Source organism: Lactuca serriola, chromosome 1 (assembly GCF_051521515.1).
Source record: "Lactuca serriola cultivar US96UC23 chromosome 1, Lser_US96UC23_V15, whole genome shotgun sequence".
Lineage (NCBI taxonomy): Eukaryota > Viridiplantae > Streptophyta > Magnoliopsida > Asterales > Asteraceae > Lactuca > Lactuca serriola.
This window is the reverse complement of record NC_136408.1, coordinates 179,942,143-179,966,255: the sequence shown is the minus strand read 5'-3', so window position 1 is coordinate 179,966,255 and position 24,113 is coordinate 179,942,143. Positions and strand designations below refer to the sequence as shown.

The following is a 24,113-nucleotide window of genomic DNA, read 5'->3' as shown; positions in this document are numbered from 1 at the left end:
GTTAAACCGAGAAGTTCGATAAAAAGAACGCCCAAATCTGACTTCGTATGAGGAAGTTATGATTTTTCGAAGTTTCAGCGTAGCAGTAGACAGCTAAAAACTCGAATATTAGATCGAGCGATTTTTAGCCGACACAACCTAAACGAGAATTGAAGGTCTCGTCATTAGGAGCACAACGGTAAAAAGTCTGACGAAAACGGACGTCGGATGAAGAAGTTATGAATTTTTAACGGATTTCCTGTCCCGGTCTGTTAAAAATAATAATATAAAAATTAAAGTCAAAATTAGCCGACGAAGTCTAAACGGAAGTTATAGATCGTAACTTTAGCTACGCGTGCATATAAAGAACGTCAAAAACGGAGCTCGTATGCGAAAGTTATGGATTTTAGAAGTTTTGGCACGAAAACCGAGAAATTTCGCATAGTCACAATTGCCACGTCACCCTCGCTTAGAAAGTGACACGTGTCCTGCTGAGTCACCTGACTGCTGAGTCATTAGGCTGCTGAGTCACCGAGGCTGCTGAGTCATGCGAGCCACGTGCCCTCTTCTGATTCGACCGAGGAGGAGGCCCAATCCGAAGCAGCCAGCTCCCCAGCCGAAGCTTCGCCCAGCTGCCGCGTGTGTCCGAGCCTCGCATAGCCTAGCTCCGAGCCTCGCAGGTGCTCCAGCAAGCCGCGGTCCACTTAGAAGCCGACAGCGAGCCCTCGCATGTGCGAGCCAGGTGCGAGCCATGCGAGCCATGTGCGAGACCTCCCTGCGAAGCCTCTTAGCCGTCGGATCAGGAGACTTCTCAGCCGTTGGATCAAACTTCGGACCCTATAAATAGAAGGGTACCTGCGAGGGTTTCCGGTTACTTTTGGAATTTAGCCATTTTTAGCCCCTCTCTCCATATTTTCTTCATCTTAACATCCCGCAAAGCCCCGGTATCAATTGTAAAGCCCGGAATACCCCACGAAGTGCCCGAGAAGCCCGGAAAATTTATCTTTTCGGTTTCGAAGCCCGACTTTTGCAGAGCCCGGTTTCTCAATAAAACTCCCGGTTTTATTAGAAACGATCGTTTTAGGAAACGAATTGCTGCCCGATTTTCACCAAAATAAGTGAGTGTGTAGTTACTTTCAATTTACACATAGATATGAAGTATTTACCTTGAAATACGTGTTATGTGTAAATATGCTAATTGTTTATTCGAGGTGACTGTTGAATTGACGTTTTATACAAGTTTTAAACTGTATATGCTTTTTATCTACAAAATATGTTGGGTAGAACATGGGTAGATGAAGTAGTTGATGTGTGTTAAAATGGTGAGAGGCCTCGATGTCGATGTTGTGTTGTTGTTGTAGTCATCTAGCGAAGTATAGATGACGACCACAGACTTTCTAGATAGTCCAGTGGAACACTAGCAGGTTCGCAACTTGTAGGTGTTGATGAATTAAATGTTCATTGGCGTACTTCATCCCCCTCATGGTTGCCTTAAGGACATGTATGGCTGAGGAAACCCCTTAGCAGTAGTGTCCATCCCGATGATAATCCTTAGGCTAGGTCCCTTGTGATAGGTGTTTAGGGACGTAAAGTGAGGACAACGGGAATGGGTAATCAGGGTTATTGTTGATTGGTGAACTTAATAAGTATATTATTATTGTGGGTTGAAAACCCTATATGCTCACCAGGCTCCCAAGCCTGACCCACTCAGTTTTATGATTACAGGTAGTGGACCCCGAGCATAGTCGGAGGACAACGAGAGATTTTTGGATTATAGGCCAGTAGTTGTAAATAACTGTTGAAAGGCTTATAATGTCTTGTTTATGCTTTTGGATCTGTATCGGAACATGACATCCCGAGGTTTTGATATATATATGGAAAACATATACCTTCTTAATGAAGGGTTTTGATAAACTTTTATCATATTTTGTTTGGGGACCAATTCCGCAACATCTTTTAAAAAGATTTCTCTGATTTTATTTTAAAAAGCATAAATTAAATCGGTCTTTTCTAGCCGAGAAATTAGGGGATGTCACAGTTGACTCCTCCATTGTTCCCTTGGTGAATTTTTGCCATTGCTGCGGTGACCGCAGCAGATACAGCTGCTTGGAATGTAGCTGAGTCGACTTCGGGTGGGGTTGGCCCAGGGTTTCTGCGGGTGGGTCGTTGAGGCATCTTTCTGTCATGGAACGGAAAGATGTTGAGTGTCTGTGGTTTTTGTGAGGTTGTGATCCTATAAACTAGGTGTGTGGCACAAACTTAAGTAATTTCACAACTTAGCATACCATCATAGATATGTAACACATAGCAGATTATAACGTCACAGTAAAAAATATAAAATCTTTCATTACTATTACCCGCACTTTGATACATGAAAATTTTGCCCGAAAGAGCATACATAAGCTGTGACAACCTGAAATTTCCATTTGTACGAACATCATCTATTTAATAGAAGCTAGTTCAGTTTCTGTGGTTTTCAAGCTTTTCCGAACGAGTTTGTATACATTAGGGTTTATGTTTTAGATGATATCAGGAGAGTGAATACTCCTGGTTTTGTGAAACTTGGGCATTTCAAGTTTCATAATGTTACGGTCCAACATCAGGAATAAAAATATTTTCTGCCAAAATATTCCAGGACTATAAATAGTTTTCTGAATTAAATTAATTCATTATTCACAATTCCAAATAGAGAAAAGCCATATTCTCTCTGACGGATCTTCGGGTTTTCATCCCATATTGTGAGTTTACTTTTCTATATGTGATTCAATACTTGTTAGGTGTTTATTAACATCAATTGCATGCTTAAATTACAAGATCCGGGAGTTTACCGCCCAAGAACGTTCTTGGGGAGTAAACTCCAAAATGGAACATTATGGCTTCCTAGTCCCGATTCCTTGTTAGACAACTTGTTTAGGAGTTAGGGTATGACCTTTATGGATCAAAAAGCAACCAAGAAACACAAGTTCTTGGAGTTTACGGCCAAGGAACTCCCTTGGGCTGTAAACCCCTTTTTAAGGGCAATTAGTGCCCTAAACTCCCCCAAATGCTTAAGGACTTTAATCCTCAATTGCTTGTGCTTATTTAGAACATCAAAAACCCTTCAAAACCATAAATTAGTAGGAGTTTACGGCCAAGAACTCCTCTTGGGCCGTAAACCCCTTTTTGTAGGGCAAAAATCATTCCAAGCACACCTAAGGCCTTAATACAATTTTCCTTGAACCCTTGGGACTAGAATGGAGAGTAGAAAACAAATTAATCACTCCTTGAAAGGAGTTTACGGCCAAGGAACATGTCTTGGGCCGTAAACTCCAAGTGACGGCACCAAAGTGTGCCTCTTGTCCCCATTAGCCTTAGATAAATTCATGGAAGCCATCCTTGATGTTTAAATGCCTCAAAACAATTAAAATCCAAGAGTTTACGGCCGTAAACTCTAGGGTGAAGGACTTTAGGCCGTAAACTCCCATATGGGGTGTTCTAGAGCCTTAAACTACTTCATGTGTTATTCCAATAAAGCTAGGAGTGTTCTAGGATCAAGATAGCACCACAAAACACCCAAAACCACCCTTTGAGGAGTTCATGGCCATAAACCTATGAGTTTACGGCCGTAAACTCCAAGGTGTGGGGTTTGTTGGGTGGTGAACTCCTATACAAGGCCCTTTGATGTTTCAAACCCTTTTGCCTTGTCCCGTAGCAACTTAGATGCAACCATTTGAACCTTAAACACTCATAAAAGTGTTTAAATGTTTTCTAAGTGTCTTAACTTATTTATTTAAGTTATTATATATCTAATTAGTTATATATATGCTTATTATATGATAACTAGGCTCGTGCGTGTAAACCAGTCTCCGTTTGCCACCTAGCACGGTAGCCGACACTGTAATTCAAACGACTCACCACAAGTGAGTTCATACCCCTTGAATCAACCTTTGAAATGATTTTAAGTGTTTTAAATACTTTATGGGGGGGATACAAGTCAAATACTTATAGTTATTGCTTCAATCACATGTGATTGCATTTAATCACATGGGATTAATAACTGGGAAAACAACGATTTTTCACCATTGTTCAAACTGTTTTTCAAACTGCTTTACTATTGAAATGTTTTACAAACTGTTTTACTATCCAAACTTACTTATAGACTGTGATTCAAACAAATGCTTCTTATACTTAAACTGTTTTATCAACTTATGCCTTCAAAATGTTTTATAGATCGATATCAAGTCGATCTTCTCTTGAAATTATATTTATGCTTCAAATGTTTTATGAAAACTTATTTATGCTTTTATATATCCAATTGCATGCCCATATATGTATAGATATATAAATAATGTTTAAAGGGCTTAGGAAGGCCATCCGCCCTATTTCCTTTTCCTTGATTTGGATGTGGTCTGGTGGGATTTCGGGTGACCATCCGAAGGTCGTTTCCATATTACTTATATATCATATATACATGTATAGACATAAAAGTACTTCCATATTCATACTCATCAGTACATCATTAGCTGGTTACCATCGGGGTAACGCAGGATCAATACATATACAGATATACGAGAAACAATACATATACAGATATACGAGAAACAATACATATACAGATATACTAGAAACAATACATATACAGATATACGAGAAACAATACATATACAGATATACTAGAAACAATACATATACAGATATACGAGAAACAATACATATACATGAATACTTAACAATTGTGATCCACTGTATCGGGCATGCCTTAAATGTCATGGCCCGAGTTGTAGCCAGAATTCTCTTGGAGGGAGAGCGTGAGTTTGCATATAGATCTATACTGGATTGACTATCCTACACCTTGCTGCTAGCTACAGCCGGACCTGCAGGTCTGCGGGTGCCAAACGTCATTTCTTTATTACGACCATTCATTATGTCGTTGATTACCATTCGATAGCATGGTGCAATTAATCACAATATACCTTAATATAAATCCGGTTTAAGGTAATAGTATTTAGTACAGCAGTAGTCTTATTATACAAAGCTACAGTACTACAATGATTTACCCATTACATATTTTAGTGATAACCTCACTTAAGCATTAATGTACAAACTATATTTTTAACAGATGATAGTTATATTTGGGTAATCACACACTTTTACAACAGAAAAGTTTACAAAACAGTCTAGCCTTGGTAGAAGGTTACTTTTATAGAAAATATAGGATTTTCTGAGTGATTCAAACTTTTACGAACACTTTCAAACATTTACTTACATTTTTACAACTTATACTTTGAGACAGGTTCAAACGTTTTGACAACAAACATTGACACTAAAATACTTATGAACTCACCAGCTTAATGCTGATAAACTCTTTCAAAATAACTTGTATTCTCAGGTCATCAGTAGACAGGTACTGAGGCCAGCTTTTGAGAAGATGGAGTGCATTCAAGACTCATCTCATTTTATTTTGTGTTACATTATTTTTGGTGTCTATAACTGTACAGAACACTTGTATTAAAATTATATATTTAATGCAATGGATGATGTTGTTTGCTTATTTACATTTACTGTGTTGTGATACTGTACATGACGTCCTCCGCCCCGGAACGTTTCCGCCGTTCTTGGTTTTGGGGTGTGACAGATTGGTATCAGAGCATTGTTTATAGTGAATCAAGTATATCAACCCATAAAAGATATACTAATCTATAAACCCAAAAGGGACTAAAACACTCTGACCAAGAGTATATACTTTAAATAATAAAATATTTAATTAAGTATACTAGTCTGCATTCATACTAAAATCAGTGTCACAATGACAAGAACAAAAGTCTTACGATTGTTGAATATCACAAGTGAGCTCGGGGATGTATGGTCAGTCCTGGGAATGGCATAGCCTGATCAACTATGCTGGTCCTAGGAGTGATTAGCATATGCCCTAGAATGGTTGTGATATGTTAACAAGTCTAAAAACTTACCAACAATACCACAAGAAGATCAGGAGAACTCGAACTTAAAATACTATAGGAGTATTTTGTGCTACTAGTTACACGTATACTATATTCTTATACCTCTCTTCTCGCGTAGATCTAAATGGCTGGATTCCATCATGGCGACCCGTACTTTCCCAATGAAGGCAATGCGGGGTGGATCGATGAAGAGCCCGAAGATGAGCATCCAATCCCTTTGGATGATCACCTCGCAGAAGGCTTTTCTGATGGATCTGACTCCGAGCCTGAAGTCAACAACCTACCGCTTGTAGGTCAAGCCCCGAACAACAACCCTCGACCAGCGTTTCCAGGTCCTACTCCCATGTGGGCAAACAATCTGAATCGCTGGAGTGATGAGCAGGGTCAGCCCTTGCCATACTTTGGGGACCGAACCTTCTACAACATCAGCGATGGTGGCTCTGCTGACAGAGCTCTGCCGGTGATCATCCGCAGAATAGCTCGTAATGTCGAGCAAGGTCGAGCAGCCATCGACGGGGTCATGGAGATTGATGCCAATTCAGGCGTCAATACAGTTCGCATCCTCCGTCTTGAAGAAGACATGGAACGGACCCGGAGAACCAACGAAACTCTGCAGCAACAACTGGCTGCCTCACGTGCTGAAGTCCTAGAACTTCGAGCTCGTCAGAGAACTCAGGACCGACACCTTCAAGAGGTGTTTCGTCAAGTGTCCGACCTCAGGGCTCGCCCGAGAAATTCCCATCGCCATTAGATGATGTCTAGTACATCTCTATCTTTTGATTTAGGGATAGCCTTGAACATATGTGCTCTAAGTAGCACTTGTCTGTAAAATATTCCTAACTTTCGATACTCTAATTAGGAATCTAGGACTGTCAGTCTTGTCCTTATGGTATGATGTAAGACCTACTGTTAGGTCGATTTTCCTTGAACTTATTACATCAGTAATACCCGTACTATTGAAATCTATCTAATCTGTGGGAAAAATTTGTACACTTGTGTATTCCTACTAATATTTCTTGTTGTGATTTCAAACACTCATTCAAACTGTTGGGCTATGGTTAGTTAGTCCATGGATCGCTCTCACGTTGCTTACAAATTGATTCTTACCATCCTTCTTGTCTTTATAAACTTATAGCTGAAGGATGCCTCCTCGCAAATCTCCCAGGACTAGGAATAATCCTGTACCTCCACCACCTCCTCCACCTACGGTCATCGATACTGCAGCTCTGAATGTTGTCGTAGCTGTAGCAGTGGCTACTGCCATGGCTCAGTATCACTCATCCGATGCTAGCAGAGGTGGAACCCCTGTTGAATCTATCCCAGTTGAAATCCCTGTGCGCTCGAGAGAGTGCTCTTACAAGGATTTTACAAACTGCAAGCCGAAGCCTTTCTATGGCACCGGCGGAGTCATTGCTCTCTCGTAATGGTTCGAGAAGACTGAATCAGTCTTCGAAATTTGTTCGTGCCCTGCAGCATTCAAAGTGAAATATGCCGCATGCACCTTCGAGGATAAAGCCCTAACGTGGTGGAACGGCCACGTCAAAGCCCTAACTCTTGTTGTGGTTAACAGCATGGGCTGGGAAACGATGAAGGACCTCATGACTGAGGAGTATTGCCCGAGGGGCGAAGTCCAGAAGTTAGAACATGAACTCTGGAATTTGACCATGAAGGGCACCAACGTGATCGCTTACACTGCCCGCTTTAGCGAACTGGTGGCCCTATGCCCCAATATGGTTCCCACTGAAGGGAAAAAGATTGAACGGTATGTATGGGGGCTAGTGCCTCCGTACCAGGGGAATGTCTTAGCATCCAACCCTGCTACCTTCGACAGTGCCAAGCGATTGGCACAAAGACTCATAGACCATGGATTCAAGACCCCTGCATCCACAACCACCCAAGCCATCCCATAACCCTCCAAACCCGCTGGCAACAAGCGGAAGTTTTGGGATGAGAAGAAGAAGCAACGAGCTACAAAGAAATAGCACATCGTGGCAGTACATGCTGCGGTATCCCCTACTGCTGTTACTGCTCCGGGGAAGCAGTATTCTGGAAGTTTGCCGAAGTGCAACAAATGCAACTTCCACCACAACGGCGTCTGCCGTGAAATGCAGTGTAACAACTGCCACAGAAAAGGACACACCTTCTGATTCTGTAAGTTCCCGGCGCAACCGATCTCCCAAGTTCCTGGCTCTGGCGTGAGCCCAACTTGCTATGGATGTGGCGAAACAGGCCACTTTAAAAGGGACTGCCCTAAGGCGAGGAATACTGGAGGAGCAGGGAGGGTACTAGCGATAGGCCACGGGGAAGCAGTTGCTGACCCGACAGTGGTGACTGGTACGTTCCTACTTGATAACTCCTATGCATGCATTCTGTTCGATAGTGGAGCGGAGCGAAGCTTTGTAAACCACAAATTTGCTCGCATGCTTAAGCAACAACCACACGCACTTAATGAACAATTCACAGTAGAAATGGCCAATGGGAAAACTGAAAGTACTAATAGCATATACCTAGGTTGTCTTCTAACCTTAGATAACCATTCATTCCCAATCGACCTTATGCCGGTCTCGATAAAAAGTTTCGACGTTATTATCGGCATGGATTGGTTAAGTCTTCATCGTGCCGACATCATGTGCTACGAGAAAGCAGTCCGTCTAAACCTCCCGTCTAACGAAACCCTTATAGTCTACGGCGACAAACCTGGTGCGAGTCTTCGCATTATTTCTAGTATTCAGGCTCAGAAATATCTGCGCAAAGAATACCACGCATTCCTTGTTCACGTCGTCGACACGAACCTAGAAACGAAAGAACTAAAGAACCTCCCAGTAGTGAGCGACTTCCCCGACATTTTCCCAGAAGAGCTACCCGGATTACCTCCGCAACGACAAGTCGAGTTCAGAATAGACTTGGTCCCAGGAGCTACCCCAGTAGCCAAGTCGCCCTACTGTTTAGCACCAGCCGAGATGCAAGAACTCTCTGGTCAACTTAACGAACTGCTCAGCAAGGGCTTTATAAGACCAAGTTTCTCACCTTGGGGAGCACCGGTCTTGTTCGTTAAGAAGAAAGACGGATCATTCCGTATGTGTATTGACTATAGAGAACTCAACAAATTGACGTTCAAAAATCGTTATCCTCTTCCGCGCATAGATGATCTATTCGACCAACTGCAAGGGGCGAGCTATTTTTCCAAGATTGATCTGAGATCCGGATATCACCAGTTACGAGTGCTTGAGGAGGATGTGCCAAAGACAGCCTTCCGAACTCGTTACGGACACTACGAGTTCGTGGTGATGCCATTCGGATTGACCAATGCGCCCGCAGTCTTCATGGATCTGATGAATAGAGTATGCCGAACTTACTTAGATCAGTTCGTCATCGTGTTCATTGACGACATCCTGATCTACTCCCGAAGTAAGAAAGAGCATGGTGATCATCTGCGACAAATTCTAGAGACATTACGAAAGGAGAAACTTTATGCGAAGTTCTCGAAGTGTGAATTTTGGATCCGAAGAGTCGAATTCTTAGGACACGTGGTAAGCGAAGAGGGAATCCACGTGGACCCATCCAAAATAAAAGCCATTGAGAACTGGTCAGCACCAAAGACGCCTACAGAAATTCGTCAATTTCTAGGTCTCGCTGGCTACTACCGCAGGTTCATTCAGAACTTCTCCCGAATAGCGAAGCCTCTTACAACCCTGACCCAGAAAGGCGTGGCCTTTGACTGGGAAGAGAAACAAGAAAGAGCGTTCCAAACGCTCAAACGAGCCTTGTGCACTGCACCAATACTATCCCTTCCAGAAGGAATAGAAGACTTCGTAGTCTACTGCGATGCGTCCAATCAAGGACTCGGATGTGTTCTGATGCAGCGAGGTAAGGTCATCGCCTACGCCTCGAGACAGTTGAAGACACATGAGGTTAACTACACGACCCACGATCTTGAACTAGGAGCAGTAGTGTTTGCTCTGAAGATCTGGAGACATTACTTGTATGGAACGAAGAGCACTATCTTTACCGACCACAAGAGCTTACAACACATTTTCGATCAGAAGGAGCTCAATATGAGACAACGACGGTGGGTCGAGCTACTCAGTGACTACGAATGCGACATTCGTTATCATCCGGGTAAAGCCAACGTAGTAGCAGACGCCCTAAGTCGGAAAAAATATTCTGGTCGCAAGGTCAAGTCATTATCAATAACCATCCATTCACACCTGACTAAGCAAATTCAGGCGGCTCAACTTGAGGCCATGAAACCTGAAAATGTGTCGAGTGGATCCCTTAGGGGAATGGACAAGAACTTCGAAGCCAAGGGTGATGGAGCTTTATATTTCATGAACCGGATCTGGACACCGAAACACGGTGGTTTCCGAGACTTGGTCATGACCGAGGCTCACAACACTCGGTATTCCGTCCACCCAGGTTCAGATAAGATGTGTCTGGATTTTAAAAAGCTATACTGGTGGCCTAATATGAAAGCAGAGATTGCTACCTTCGTAAGTAAATGCCTTACTTGCGCAAAGGTTAAGGTCGAGTACCAGAAGCCCTCTGGTTTACTGCAACAACCAGAGATCCCGGAATGGAAGTGGGAGCGGATCACTATGGATTTCGTAACCAAGTTGCCCAAGACGATGGGTGGACTTGACACCATATGGGTCATCGTTGATAGATTGACCAAGTCTGCACACTTCCTGTCTATCAAAGAAACCGACAAGATGGAGAAACTTACGAGAACATACATTAGGGAAATTGTACGGTTGCATGGTGTACCTATTTCCATTATCTCCGATAGAGATAGTAGGTTCACTTCAAGATTTTGGCAATCCCTACAACATTCCCTAGGAACGAGGCTGGATATGAGCACAACCTACCATCCACAGACCGACGGACAGAGTGAGAGGACCATCCAAATACTGGAAGATATGTTGCGAGCCTGTGTGATTGATTTTGGGAAGGCATGGGATACTCATTTACCCCTTGTCGAATTTTCCTATAATAACAGTTATCACACAAGCATCAAGGCTGCTCCATTCGAAGCTCTCTACGGCCGCAAGTGCAGATCCCCTCTGTGCTGGGCTGAGGTTGGTGATACCCAACTAGCGAGAGGGCAAGCTTCCGACAGTACTCTCACTAGTCCAGAAATCATTCGGGAAACGACAGAGAAGATCGTTCAAATCCGTGAACGATTGAAAGCCTCTAGAGACCGACAGAAGAGCTACGCCGATAAACGAAGAAAACCTTTGGAATTTCAGGTGGGAGACCGAGTCCTTCTCAAAGTCTCACCCTGGAAAGGCTTGATACGCTTCGGCAAGCGTGGGAAGCTTAATCCGAGGTACATAGGGCCTTTCGAGATTCTTGCCAGAGTCGGCCCCGTAGCTTGCAAACTTGATCTACCCGACACGCTGCATAACATACATTATACATTCCACGTATCTAACTTGAAAAAGTGTCTGTCCGACGAGACCCTCGTAATCCCACTCGACGAGATCGAGATCAACGAGAGCCTCAACTTCGTGGAAGAACCTGTAGAGATCATGGACCGTGAGGTCAAACAGACGAAACAAAGCCGTATCCCTATCGTGAAGGTTCGCTGGAACGCCAAGCGAGGACCGGAATTCACTTGGGAACGCGAGGATCAGATGAAGTTGAAATACCCTCATCTTTTCGCTTAATTGTTTGTAACTTTTATTTTCTTAAATTCTAATTTCGGGACGAAATTCCCTCTAACAGGGAGATGATGTGACAACCTGAAATTTCCATTTGTACGAACATCATCTATTCAATAGAAGCTAGTTCAGTTTCTGTGGTTTTCAAGCTTTTCCGAATGAGTTTGTGTACATTAGGGTTTATGTTTTAGATGATATCAGGAGAGTGGATACTCCTGGTTTTGTGAAACTTGGGCATTTCAAGTTTCATAATGTTACAGTCCAACATCAGGAATAAAAATATTTTCTGCCAAAATATTCCAGGACTATAAATAGTTTTCTGAATTAAATTAATTCATTATTCACAATTCCAAATAGAGAAAAGCCATATTCTCTCTGACGGATCTTCGGGTTTTCATCCCATATTGTGAGTTTACTTTTCTATATGTGATTCAATACTTGTTAGGTGTTTATTAACATCAATTGCATGCTTAAATTACAAGATCCGGGAGTTTACCACCTAAGAACGTTCTTGGGGAGTAAACTCCAAAATGGAACATTATGGCTTCCTAGTCCCGATTCCTTGTTAGACAACTTGTTTAGGAGTTAGGGTATGACCTTATGGATCAAAAAGCAACCAAGAAACACAAGTTCTTGGAGTTTACGGCCAAGGAACTCCCTTGGGCCGTAAACCCCTTTTTAAGGGCAATTAGTGCCCTAAACTCCCCCAAATGCTTAAGGACTTTAATCCTCAATTGCTTGTGCTTATTTAGAACATCAAAAACCCTTCAAAACCATAAATTAGTAGGATTTTACGGCCAAGAACTCCTCTTGGGCCGTAAACCCCTTTTTGTAGGGCAAAAATCATTCCAAGCACACCTAAGGCCTTAATACAATTTTCCTTGAACCCTTGGGACTAGAATGGAGAGTAGAACACAAATTAATCACTCCTTGAAAGGAGTTTACGGCCAAGGAACATGTCTTGGGCCGTAAACTCCAAGTGACGGCACCAAAGTGTGCCTCTTGTCCCCATTAGCCTTAGATAAATTCATGGAAGCCATCCTTGATGTTTAAATGCCTCAAAACAATTAAAATCCAAGAGTTTACGGCCGTAAACTCTAGGGTGAAGGACTTTAGGCCGTAAACTCCCATATGGGGTGTTCTAGAGCCTTAAACTACTTCATGTGTTATTCCAATAAAGCTAGGAGTGTTCTAGGATCAAGATAGCACCACAAAACACCCAAAACCACCCTTTGAGGAGTTCATGGCCATAAACCTATGAGTTTACGGCCGTAAACTCCAAGGTGTGGGGTTTGTTGGGTGGTGAACTCCTATACAAGGCCCTTTGATGTTTCAAACCCTTTTGCCTTGTCCCGTAGCAACTTAGATGCAACCATTTGAACCTTAAACACTCATAAAAGTGTTTAAATGTTTTCTAAGTGTCTTAACTTATTTATTTAAGTTATTATATATCTAATTAGTTATATATATGCTTATTATATGATAACTAGGCTCGTGCGTGTAAACCAGTCTCCGTTTGCCACCTAGCACGGTAGCCGACACTGTAATTCAAACGACTCACCACAAGTGAGTTCATACCCCTTGAATCAACCTTTGAAATGATTTTAAGTGTTTTAAATACTTTATGGGGGGATACAAGTCAAATACTTATAGTTATTGCTTCAATCACATGTGATTGCATTTAATCACATGGGATTAATAACTGGGAAAACAACGATTTTTCACCACTGTTCAAACTGTTTTTCAAACTGCTTTACTATTGAAATGTTTTACAAACTGTTTTACTATCCAAACTTACTTATAGACTGTGATTCAAACAAATGCTTCTTATACTTAAACTGTTTTATCAACTTATGCCTTCAAAATGTTTTATAGATCGATATCAAGTCGATCTTCTCTTGAAATTATATTTATGCTTCAAATGTTTTATGAAAACTTATTTATGCTTTTATATATCCAATTGCATGCCCATATATGTATAGATATATAAATAATGTTTAAAGGGCTTAGGAAGGCCATCCGCCCTATTTCCTTTTCCTTGATTTGGATGTGGTCTGGTGGGATTTCGGGTGACCATCCGAAGGTCGTTTCCATATTACTTATATATCATATATACATGTATAGACATAAAAGTACTTCCATATTCATACTCATCAGTACATCATTAGCTGGTTACCATCGGGGTAACGCAGGATCAATACATATACAGATATACGAGAAACAATACATATACAGATATACGAGAAACAATACATATACAGATATACTAGAAACAATACATATACAGATATACGAGAAACAATACATATACAGATATACTAGAAACAATACATATACAGATATACGAGAAACAATACATATACAGATATACGAGAAACAATACATATACATGAATACTTAACAATTGTGATCCACTGTATCGGGCATGCCTTAAATGTCATGGCCCGAGTTGTAGCCAGAATTCTCTTGGAGGGAGAGCGTGAGTTTGCGTATAGATCTATACTGGATTGACTATCCTACACCTTGCTGCTAGCTACAGCCGGACCTGCAGGTCTGCGGGTGCCAAACGTCATTTCTTTATTACGACCATTCATTATGTCGTTGATTACCAGTCGATAGCATGGTGCAATTAATCACAATATACCTTAATATAAATCCGGTTTAAGGTAATAGTATTTAGTACAGCAGTAGTCTTATTATACAAAGCTACAGTACTACAATGATTTACCCATTACATATTTTAGTGATAACCTCACTTAAGCATTAATGTACAAACTATATTTTTAACAGATGATAGTTATATTTGGGTAATCACACACTTTTACAACAGAAAAGTTTACAAAACAGTCTAGCCTTGGTAGAAGGTTACTTTTATAGAAAATATAGGATTTTCTGAGTGATTCAAACTTTTACGAACACTTTCAAACATTTACTTACATTTTTACAACTTATACTTTGAGACAGGTTCAAACGTTTTGACAACAAACATTGACACTAAAATACTTATGAACTCACCAGCTTAATGCTGATAAACTCTTTCAAAATAACTTGTATTCTCAGGTCATCAGTAGACAGGTACTGAGGCCAGCTTTTGAGAAGATGGAGTGCATTCAAGACTCATCTCATTTTATTTTGTGTTACATTATTTTTGGTGTCTATAACTATACAGAACACTTGTATTAAAATTATATATTTAATGCAATGGATGATGTTGTTTGCTTATTTACATTTACTATGTTGTGATACTGTACATGACGTCCTCCGCCCCGGAACGTTTCCGCCGTTCTTGGTTTTGGGATGTGACATAAGCGGTACAAGTTTGACAGCATAATGGCTCTATGAGTAGTGTAATCACTTAAACATAGAGTCGATGGTACATAGCATAGGTCATAGTGACATAGTACTAAAGACTGATACGGCTAACCCTAGTCGCGGTGGGATGTGCCAGGGGGTGGTGCTGAGGAAGTGGATGCTCCCTAAAGACGAGCCACGTGTCGTTCTGCATCATGTGTAACTCCCGGAGAACGTCTCGCGTCTCCTGCTCCGCACGCTCAACCCTAGTCCACATCTGGCGTACCTGATCGGCGGTACTCTGAGCTAGGTCGCATGTGTTCTGTAATCGTCTCACCATGACTGGAAGGGCACGGTCGGCCGGTCCTCCGTCCCTCAGGTCAAAGAACTCGCGTGACATGCCGAACTGGGGTCGTTGTCCCTGCTGTCTGCTCCACCTCCAAAGATCCATACCCCAGAGGGTGTAGGACCAGTGGGGCCCACCCGGTAAGCAGACACTCTAATCGGATAAGGGGGTTGATGACTTTGGACTCTGCTTCCATATCACCCTCTTCATTATCGTTGGGTTCCTCCTCGAGACTTCCTTCGGCTTCCTCCTCTTCTTGGTCCACCACTGGCTCAGCAGGTCCGCCTTCGGCTTCCGCCTCAGGTTCCCCTTCGGATTCCTCCTCGGGGTCTTCCTCGGGTTCCTCCTTGGACTCTTCCAACCATCCATTATTCCCCTGGTTAGGGAAATAAGGATCTCCGGGGTGATGGAACCCAGCCATGCTGTCTGCGAGAGTGTATAAATAGGCTAACATTATTCCTAAGATGCTACAATTATTGTATAGATTGAGCTGATGTTCTCTTCTTGGTGATAAAGGGGTATTTTTTAGGTTCCCTAGTCATCACGATTTCCTCGGGACGTGTGATAATTGTACCTTGGAGGAAATGTAGTTGATCAGGCTACATCCACTCCTTGATACGACTAGGAAAAGTTCTGGCTTAACCGAGATGCTAGCATTATCTTGTGTCGTTCGGTATTATGTTCTTTTTCCTAATACAAGCAAAGATATTTTTATCGTTATGCTTTACTTGTTTTGTTCAGAGTTGTGTTAGTCCCTCTTTTGGTTTATAGTTGCATTTAATGTGTGGTTAGATATGCTAGTTCACTATAAACAGAGCTCTGATACCAACCTGTCACACCCCCGAACCAGACGGCAGAAACGTCTGAGGGCTCTTGTGACTTAAATTGAATACCATCACAATGAATATACATGAATCATAACATAATTCATCACCATGCATTGAAATATTACAACTGATATTGTTTTAGACATTACAATTTCATAACATAAACTGTCTGATATATAATCTAAGCAAAACATCATGACATTACTTGATACTTATTCTTCGGCTTACCTGTTACCTGAGAATACAAGTTGTTTTGGAAAAACGTCAACATATGAAATGTTGGTGAGTTCATAAGTAATGTTGTAGTAAAATGATTTGGTGTAGTTTGTAAAACCCAAAAAATCCGATATTTTCTGAAAAGGTCATTGTTTATAAAAAGTGTGAAGATCCATGAATATATGCTTGTTGATTTTCAAAACATGTATAATTGTTGAACTTTTGTATAAATCACGCAAGTGAAAATGTTGAACTTCCCAGGAAAACCCGATGTTTTCCCAACACATAATATACAGTGACTTCTCTATTGTTATACTAATACGTCGAATGATTTTGATTACCCGAGTGGCATTGGATTAATTAGGGTTGTGAGTTGTTATAATCACGCATTAAAGAAATGACTAGTTTATAACTACATTTTACGAACGGTCCTTAAAGGCGTCGGCCGTTACTACTCACTTAATCCACCCACCATGATTACTCTAGTTTATCGTCCTGAATCTATTTACTTTGATTTCTCATAAGCCCAACAACCGAGGAGATAGGAGAGTACGAAGTCCCCTTATTTCCATGAGTTATTCAAGGCTATCGGGAATGCGAAAGACACTTGGCCCCACTCGCATTTGACTTCTCGACCTCACTAGAATAACTAATGGGCCACTAGGGCCCAATAGCACATTAGAGCTATTGAAAGTCCTTTTACATGGAATTGGGTAATAGGAGGCCCAATATCACGTAAGCATATTCCCTTTAGGCCCAAAGATCATGTTAATGGGCTAGCAAGGCCCAACAAGCATGATTTGAAACTTCTAAGCCCAAAGTTTGTAAGTTGTTCATCATAGCTATCGCGTGTTTATTGAAATGCTTTGGTTTATCGATTTTGTTTTGTTATTGATTCGAGACCGAATCAATTCGTTTTGTAATGATATTTGTTGTTGATAGTGTATTTGTTTTTCCGTTTCATCGGTAGTCGTGGATCTTGTATTTTGTATTAATGACTTAATTTATTTGAAAATGGAGTTTGGTCCTTTTCATTACCCTCCTTTTATAAAAATAACACTTTTGGTTCTTTTATATAAAAGAATTTCATTTTTAGTCCTTAAAACACTTTTCTTGACACTTTGGTATCATTTATTTGATGAAAACACGATTTTAACCCAAGGTTTACTTGGTTGACAGCTTCAGCTCCTCTAGAATAGGGATTCTCGGTTAAGGACCCATTTTTCACAACTTTTATAGTTTTGACCCAAAATCTAAATAGTTTGCATTTTTGGTCCTTTTTGATAATGAAAAGCATTTTTGACCCTTATAAACATTTTGTTATGCTAATTACCCCTTGTTTTACAGAAAGTTACATTTTCAGCCCCTCAAACTTATAAATTTTGCATTTTGAGGCTTATTGGGCCGAGAAGCCGATAATTAGCCCATTAGGTTAAAATTTTACATTTTAAGTCCCTTGGAATTTCTAATATTCAGAAAAATATTTATAGAAACTGTTTTGACCCCTTTTAACCTTCAAGAAACCGTGACTTATTGGTTTTTACCCCAAGTTTGTATTTTTGACATTTTAAGCCCAAAAATGGGTTTTATGTTAAAGTATGTTCATCATAACCTCATAAACTTATTTTTCTTGACTTGCTTAGTGTAAAATAGCTTAAGTTGTGTTTATTTCCTTTCTCATGTCTTAGATCTCGGATTTACACCGTTTTTGGTAAAATATTCATCACAAATCACATGAAATCACACACATACATGCATCAAATCACACATAGCATACATATACACATAGATCTACACATTTTCTTGTATTCTCCACCATAAAACTCATAAAAACCGAAAAGAAAGGGGTATGAAGCTCACCTTGATTTGTGGTTTTGGTTTTGAAGAAGATTTGGAGAAGTTTGGTGCTATTTTCGACCCTAGCAAGTTCCTTGGATGGATCTCAAACTTAGTGGGTTCTAAGATGCAAGATCATGAATTTGAATGGATTTAGAGGTGATTTTTGATGAAAAGAAGTGAGTTAGATCATAGATTTGTCATCAACTTACCTTAGATGATGAATTACTTGGTGAAAGCCTCTTGAAACACAAGAAATTTCGAGATTTTTGGATGAAGGAGAGTGGATGATTCTTGAGTGGTTTAGAGAAAAATTTGGTTGTGAAGTGTGTGTGTTTCTCTTGCTCTCGGCCGAAGAAGAGAGAGAGAGAGAGGAAGAGAGAAGATTGATGAGATGTTACTTGGATGTATGGGAATTGCTTGGAGAACCATTAAGTAAAAATGAGGTGGCAATGAGAAAGTCAACTCCTCTTTCTCTTGTGGGTTTGGGCCGAGAATGGAGAGGGAAAGAGAGGAGATTTGGGCTTTGAATGATTAAGCCCATTTCATGGTTAAGTTAGGTGATTTTTGGCCCAAATAAATATAAATATGATTTTTATGACCTATTAGGGCTAAATTAGGTTAGTTATGGCCCAATAAGGTCCATTTAGATATTTTATTTCATTCTAGGCCCAATATGGCCCAAAATATTAAAATAAATGAAAGTGGGTCCAATTAGAGCCCATTTAAGAGTTCTAAGCCCAAGATAGTCCCATTGGAAGCTTATTGGTCCATTGGGCCTAATAAGGAAATCCTAGTCCAAAATGGACTTAAACAAGGATTTCTAGGGTTTCCAATTATTTGTTGACTATTTGCAATGCTTGTATGAAGTGTTTGATTGAAATTTTGTTGTTTTTGAATAAGCATCTTACATGTTTTCACATTGTTGGTTCACATTTGTTATCATTGTTCAATGTTGACAAGGCATCAAAATTCCTAGTAGTGACAATGAGAATTGCTATAAGTAGATGCTTATGACACTTTAGATAAGACTAGATGAAATCGTAAAATGCTACATTGAGTGATTCTATAGTGAGTAATGGAAGTAAGAATAGTGTTTGGGCAAATTAAACCAGTGGATCAGAACCTTTTAGTGGTGAAGTCAAGGTCAGATATGTATGATGTGGGTATAATAGTATAGTGCTTGTACTTTATTATACACACATGATACATACTCGAACTCAGTGGAACCATGAAAGGGTTTTGTGAAATGTGGTAAAGAATCGAGTGAGTTAGGGACTCAATGAACATACATGGTGTGTCAAATAAGAGTCATGAAGGATCTTAAAATATGTTGATGGATAAAGGAAAAAAAATTGACAACATTGACTTTTCTGTCAAAGTCAAAAAACTAGTATAAAATGACATATTACGTGGTATACATTTTATATATGGTTGAAATTGAGTTTATACCCTTTTATTATAATTCGTAATATGTTAGAAACACCAGGGAATGAAGTGAATTGAGCTATTTAAATTGTTAACAAACATTTAGCTAAAACAGGACATAATTGAGTTTTGGTAAAAGTCTAAAATGGGACAAGAATTGAAATTCCAAATTTATGATTCAGAAACTAGTTGAAGTTGGTTATTTGGGATGAGCTTATGTTACAATCATTTAAACATAAGAGTGATAACTTCAAGTCACTAGCAATTTGATTGAGGAAAGAATGGGATGCAATAATGAATTTCGTCCTTAGATGAAAGAAATACTAGGATGTGGCCATAAATTGGTGGTTAAACCAAACTTTTCAAAAAATATAGTGATTTTTTCATACTTAAAAGATGTTCTAATAGGTAATAGTGGCCGCGCTGAAACATTTTACAGAAAATTAGTGGTTTTTTCGAAATATATTAAAAATTGATGGTTAAACCAGAAAAATGACAAAATATAATGGTTTTTCATCATTATACCTATGTTTTATTGAAATTATATGATTATAAAAGAGTGCATCTTAACTGATTAGCTATTAATAGTTAAAAATAATTTAAATCAAGAAATAAGTTTATTTTATTTTCGTTTGCATTCTACAGGTAGTGGTTATGTGGTTGTAATATTTATATATACTATCATTTATTTAAAATAATTAGAATGTTTCCGAAAAAATTAAGATAAGGATTATTAATTCAAATCGGTAACAAAATATCTTTTTTGATAATATATGTTGAGAATATTTTAATTATATCTAAGTAGTGTGCGAAATGCCCCTAGTTTTTAGAAAATTATAGTTTTTATTGAGATGATATAATCTCATCCAAATGTCAAACATAATACAATCATTTCCCTAAATACTTTGTAAAAAGTTCTGAATTATGAGGAAGTCTCATTTGCTCGGACTTTTTATATCAAAAGTAAACACTTGTTATAAGATTTGCTCTCGTTAAGTTCACTATTTTTGTTCCAAATCAAAAGTGAACACTTGGGGAGCTGATATATCCATGGACGTTTTTGATATATCCACAGAATTTTCAAGTAAATTGACAATTTTACCCCTATCCCTTATCTCCCTTCCCCCATTTTCTTTGATCTCGGTCTTTCCTTTCTCTCGCCGCACCAAAAAACGAATAAAAGTGTAACTTACATTTCTCTTTCTTAAATCCAGCTCCTCGATTTACCCCGCCTCGTTTTACCCCTCTTGTCGCCGGTCACTACAACATCTGACACCATCAAGAAAAGACAGGAAGTAGCCGGAAACACTCTAACCAAGAATCATAATGTTGCTGGAGAAAAAAGAAGTTCGTCGGAGAAGGTGATGTTTACCGGAAGAACACATTCACAACCTCTAATTACCAAAGACCATGAACAATTGCTAGAGTTTGGTGGTTGGATCTGCAACTCTCATCCTCTATCTTAATCGTCTTATCTGGTGGTGTGCTCAACTAAGTTTCAGTGACCAACAACATAGCTATTTTCAGTTTCAAGGCTATTTTCAGACACTAAAATGAAGCAAAAAATGCACAATTACAAAGCACAATCGCAAAGCTTTCTGACAATTTATTTCTCTATGTAAAATTTTGAAGGATGAAGGATCATTTTCCTCAATGCTCGTTCAGGAGAACCCACTTTCAGTTTGGCACACAAAATGATTTTCTCGCCAGCGTTTTGCTGGATTCTTTGACCTTCTTGCCGGAATGTGAGGATTGTGTGGTTCTTGAAGTGGGTTTTGCCGGCATTGTTATTATCTTGTTTAAGAGCTCTCTCAGGAGACAAATGAAAATACGCATGAAATCAGTTACCTTTTACTAGCTGAAGGAATGACCGATCAAAGAGGAGGGGGAGGGAGATAAGTGGGTAGGGGTATAGTTGTCAATTTACTTAAAAATCATGTGGATGTATCAAAAACATCCGTAGATATATCACCTCCCAAACACTTGTTATAAGATTTGTTCTCGTTAAGTTCATGAGTCCAAATGTAATGAATGCCAAACAATAATACAATAACACAATAATTTCCTTAAGTACTTTGTAAAATGTTCTGAATTATGAGGAAGTCTTGTTTACTCGGACTTTTTATTTCAAATAATTATTTTCACACCAAATTAACAGTAAACACTTGTTATAAGATTTGTTCCCGTTAAGTTCATGAGTCCCAAAGAAACAACAAAATTACAAATAAAAAGTGATTTTCCACAAAGATCATTACCTATGCTACTTTAATATTTCTTTCTTACTTTCATATAGAAGCTATAAACTATCTATAGTCGATAAAAAAAATGGCCAATAGCCAATCAGATGGTCATTTATATAACAAATATAGTTAAACAAAGGATAATTTGATCTTTATTGCACATATTAAAGGCTAGCAAATGCAAAAATCAAAACAGCTGGATATCACCAGATAATATATCTCGTAATTTCCCCAATCATGGAATATATGATTTACCATCAAACGAAGAATTACCAAATTTGGAGTTTATATCGGTTTTGTAACACAATTGATACCATGACATTTCTACATTAGAGTATTTGACATGAATTGTAACGTGGTTGATAAGTTTCTTTAAAAGTCAGCCATTTTTTACACGAAAAAGTAGCAGCATTGACATGAAAAAGTCAACTGTTGTGTAAAAGAAAGACCTGATTAATACATGTTCTATGAAGATGTACAACACCCAAACTTGCTTACTCCATACACGGGCTGCTCTTGACCAGGGACAAGAATATTTGTCCCCTTGAGAAGGGCAGAATTCCCCTCAGCTTCCTCATTTGCAACAAGAGATTTCTTACTAACTGTTCGATAAATTTCTGTAAGGATTGTAAGAAAAGCGGGCTCCACATTTGTGGCCTCAAGGGCAGACGTTTCCATGAAAAAGAGACCTTCTCTTTCAGCAAACTCTTTAGCATCTTCCATGGACACATCACGTTGTGAATCCAAATCGGATTTGTTTCCTATGAGCATGATGATGATGTTGTTATCTGCATGGCCACGTAACTCTTGTAGCCACCTGGCTATGTGATCGAACGATTGACGTTTCGTTATGTCGTACACCAGCATTGCTCCCACAGCTCCTCTGTAGTACGCGCTTGTCACCGCTCGGTATCTGCAACAAATACCAATCTACTTTCTTTCATTCATTTCTTCTTTTCTCTCCAAAACTCAAAACATATACTAACATTCTACTCTCAAAAATCTACTCACTTCAGCTAAAATACAACGCAATTTTCTGTATTGTCCTAATAAGAAAAAAATATATTCATTCATTGTACAACAACGTATTAATAAGTTTTCCCTCAACTAACAGGTAAAGGTAGCTATCTAGAGAATTTAGAACATCAAATTTCCAATTTCATCATATATTTTGGGTCAGTGGTAATGGTATGTCGATTCATCCATATATCATCAACTTAGTTTATAGTTTTAAGCATGCATTCTAAATTTGTAACACCCTAAACCCAAAGTTATAAACTAGCTTAATAACTTCTGCTGAAAACAAGTTCCCAATTTCTATCATGTTCTTGATATCAAGGCAAAAAGAACCCCATTTGGGAAATAAATTGTCATCATAACCAGACCTTTCCTCTAAAAATTATAATAAGCATCGGAGATCTAATGAGAAGAAATGTTCAACAGTTCTAACATATTTTTGTGTTAAAAGATGTCAATATCTCACTCTTTGGAACCAGTCTACTACTTTCTTAAAAGAAGTTTATCAGAGAAATTCAAGAACCAAAAGTGTATTTAACAAGCGAAGCAATCATCATTGATCAAGATAAAAGATAGACTGAGAAGGGAAAGACGAAGCACCTTTCTTGACCAGCAGTATCCCAAATCTGAGCCTTGACGTTCTTGTGATCGATGACCATAGTCTTCGTCTGGAACTCAACACCAATCGTCGCCTTTGAATCTAAACTGAACTCATTCCTAGAAAACCGAGCTAACAGCTGAGATTTCCCCACCGCTGAGTCCCCAATAAGTACGATCTTAAACACATAATCAATCTTTTGGTTGAAATCCCCATGGTAATTCGCCATATCTCATCAACAATCGAATCAAAGTAAGATTAGGAAAGACCTCTTTCCAATTCCCAAATTAGGTATAATTCAAATAGATCAACAACCGTAGTTGATCAAACGCTAGTCAATACCCAAAAGGTTTGTAGATTATGCTGCACGCAGAAGATATGAGCCTGTGTGTTTGGTGTGTGAGGGTTTTGGTATGGAAGGCGATTAAGACGACGAACAGCAGAAAAACAAGAGAGAAGACTACCAACGGCCTTGTATCTAAGCCGCCTTGTTTTAACTGATCTACTTTTCTCCCCAAGATACAAGTTTCTATTGCGTTGACCATGGTTTGTTCCTTTATTTTCGAGCATAGATTTTAGTCATTTACCACGAGATTTTGCCAAAAATATCAAATGACACCCAATTACCATTTTTTTTAACCGCAAATTATAGTAAAAAAAGATATCATAAGCTAAAAGATCCATGGATCAATTACATGTTACAACATTGCAAGATAAACTACGTAAAGCCAAAACT

General features: G+C 39.4%; 1 protein-coding gene across 1 annotated transcript; it reads right to left on the bottom strand.

Annotated features, from left to right (window-relative positions):
* Window positions 1-22,099: 22,099 nt before the first annotated feature.
* LOC145101744 (ras-related protein RABA4d-like) lies at window positions 22,100-23,876 on the bottom strand. The gene is made up of 2 exons (XM_079039022.1): window positions 23,380-23,876; window positions 22,100-22,675 (listed from the first exon to the last, which is right to left on the bottom strand). The coding sequence occupies exons 1-2, from the start codon at window positions 23,604-23,606 to the stop codon at window positions 22,228-22,230; spliced, it is 675 nt and encodes a 224-aa protein (XP_078895148.1). The 5' UTR covers window positions 23,607-23,876; the 3' UTR covers window positions 22,100-22,227.
* Window positions 23,877-24,113: the final 237 nt, after the last annotated feature.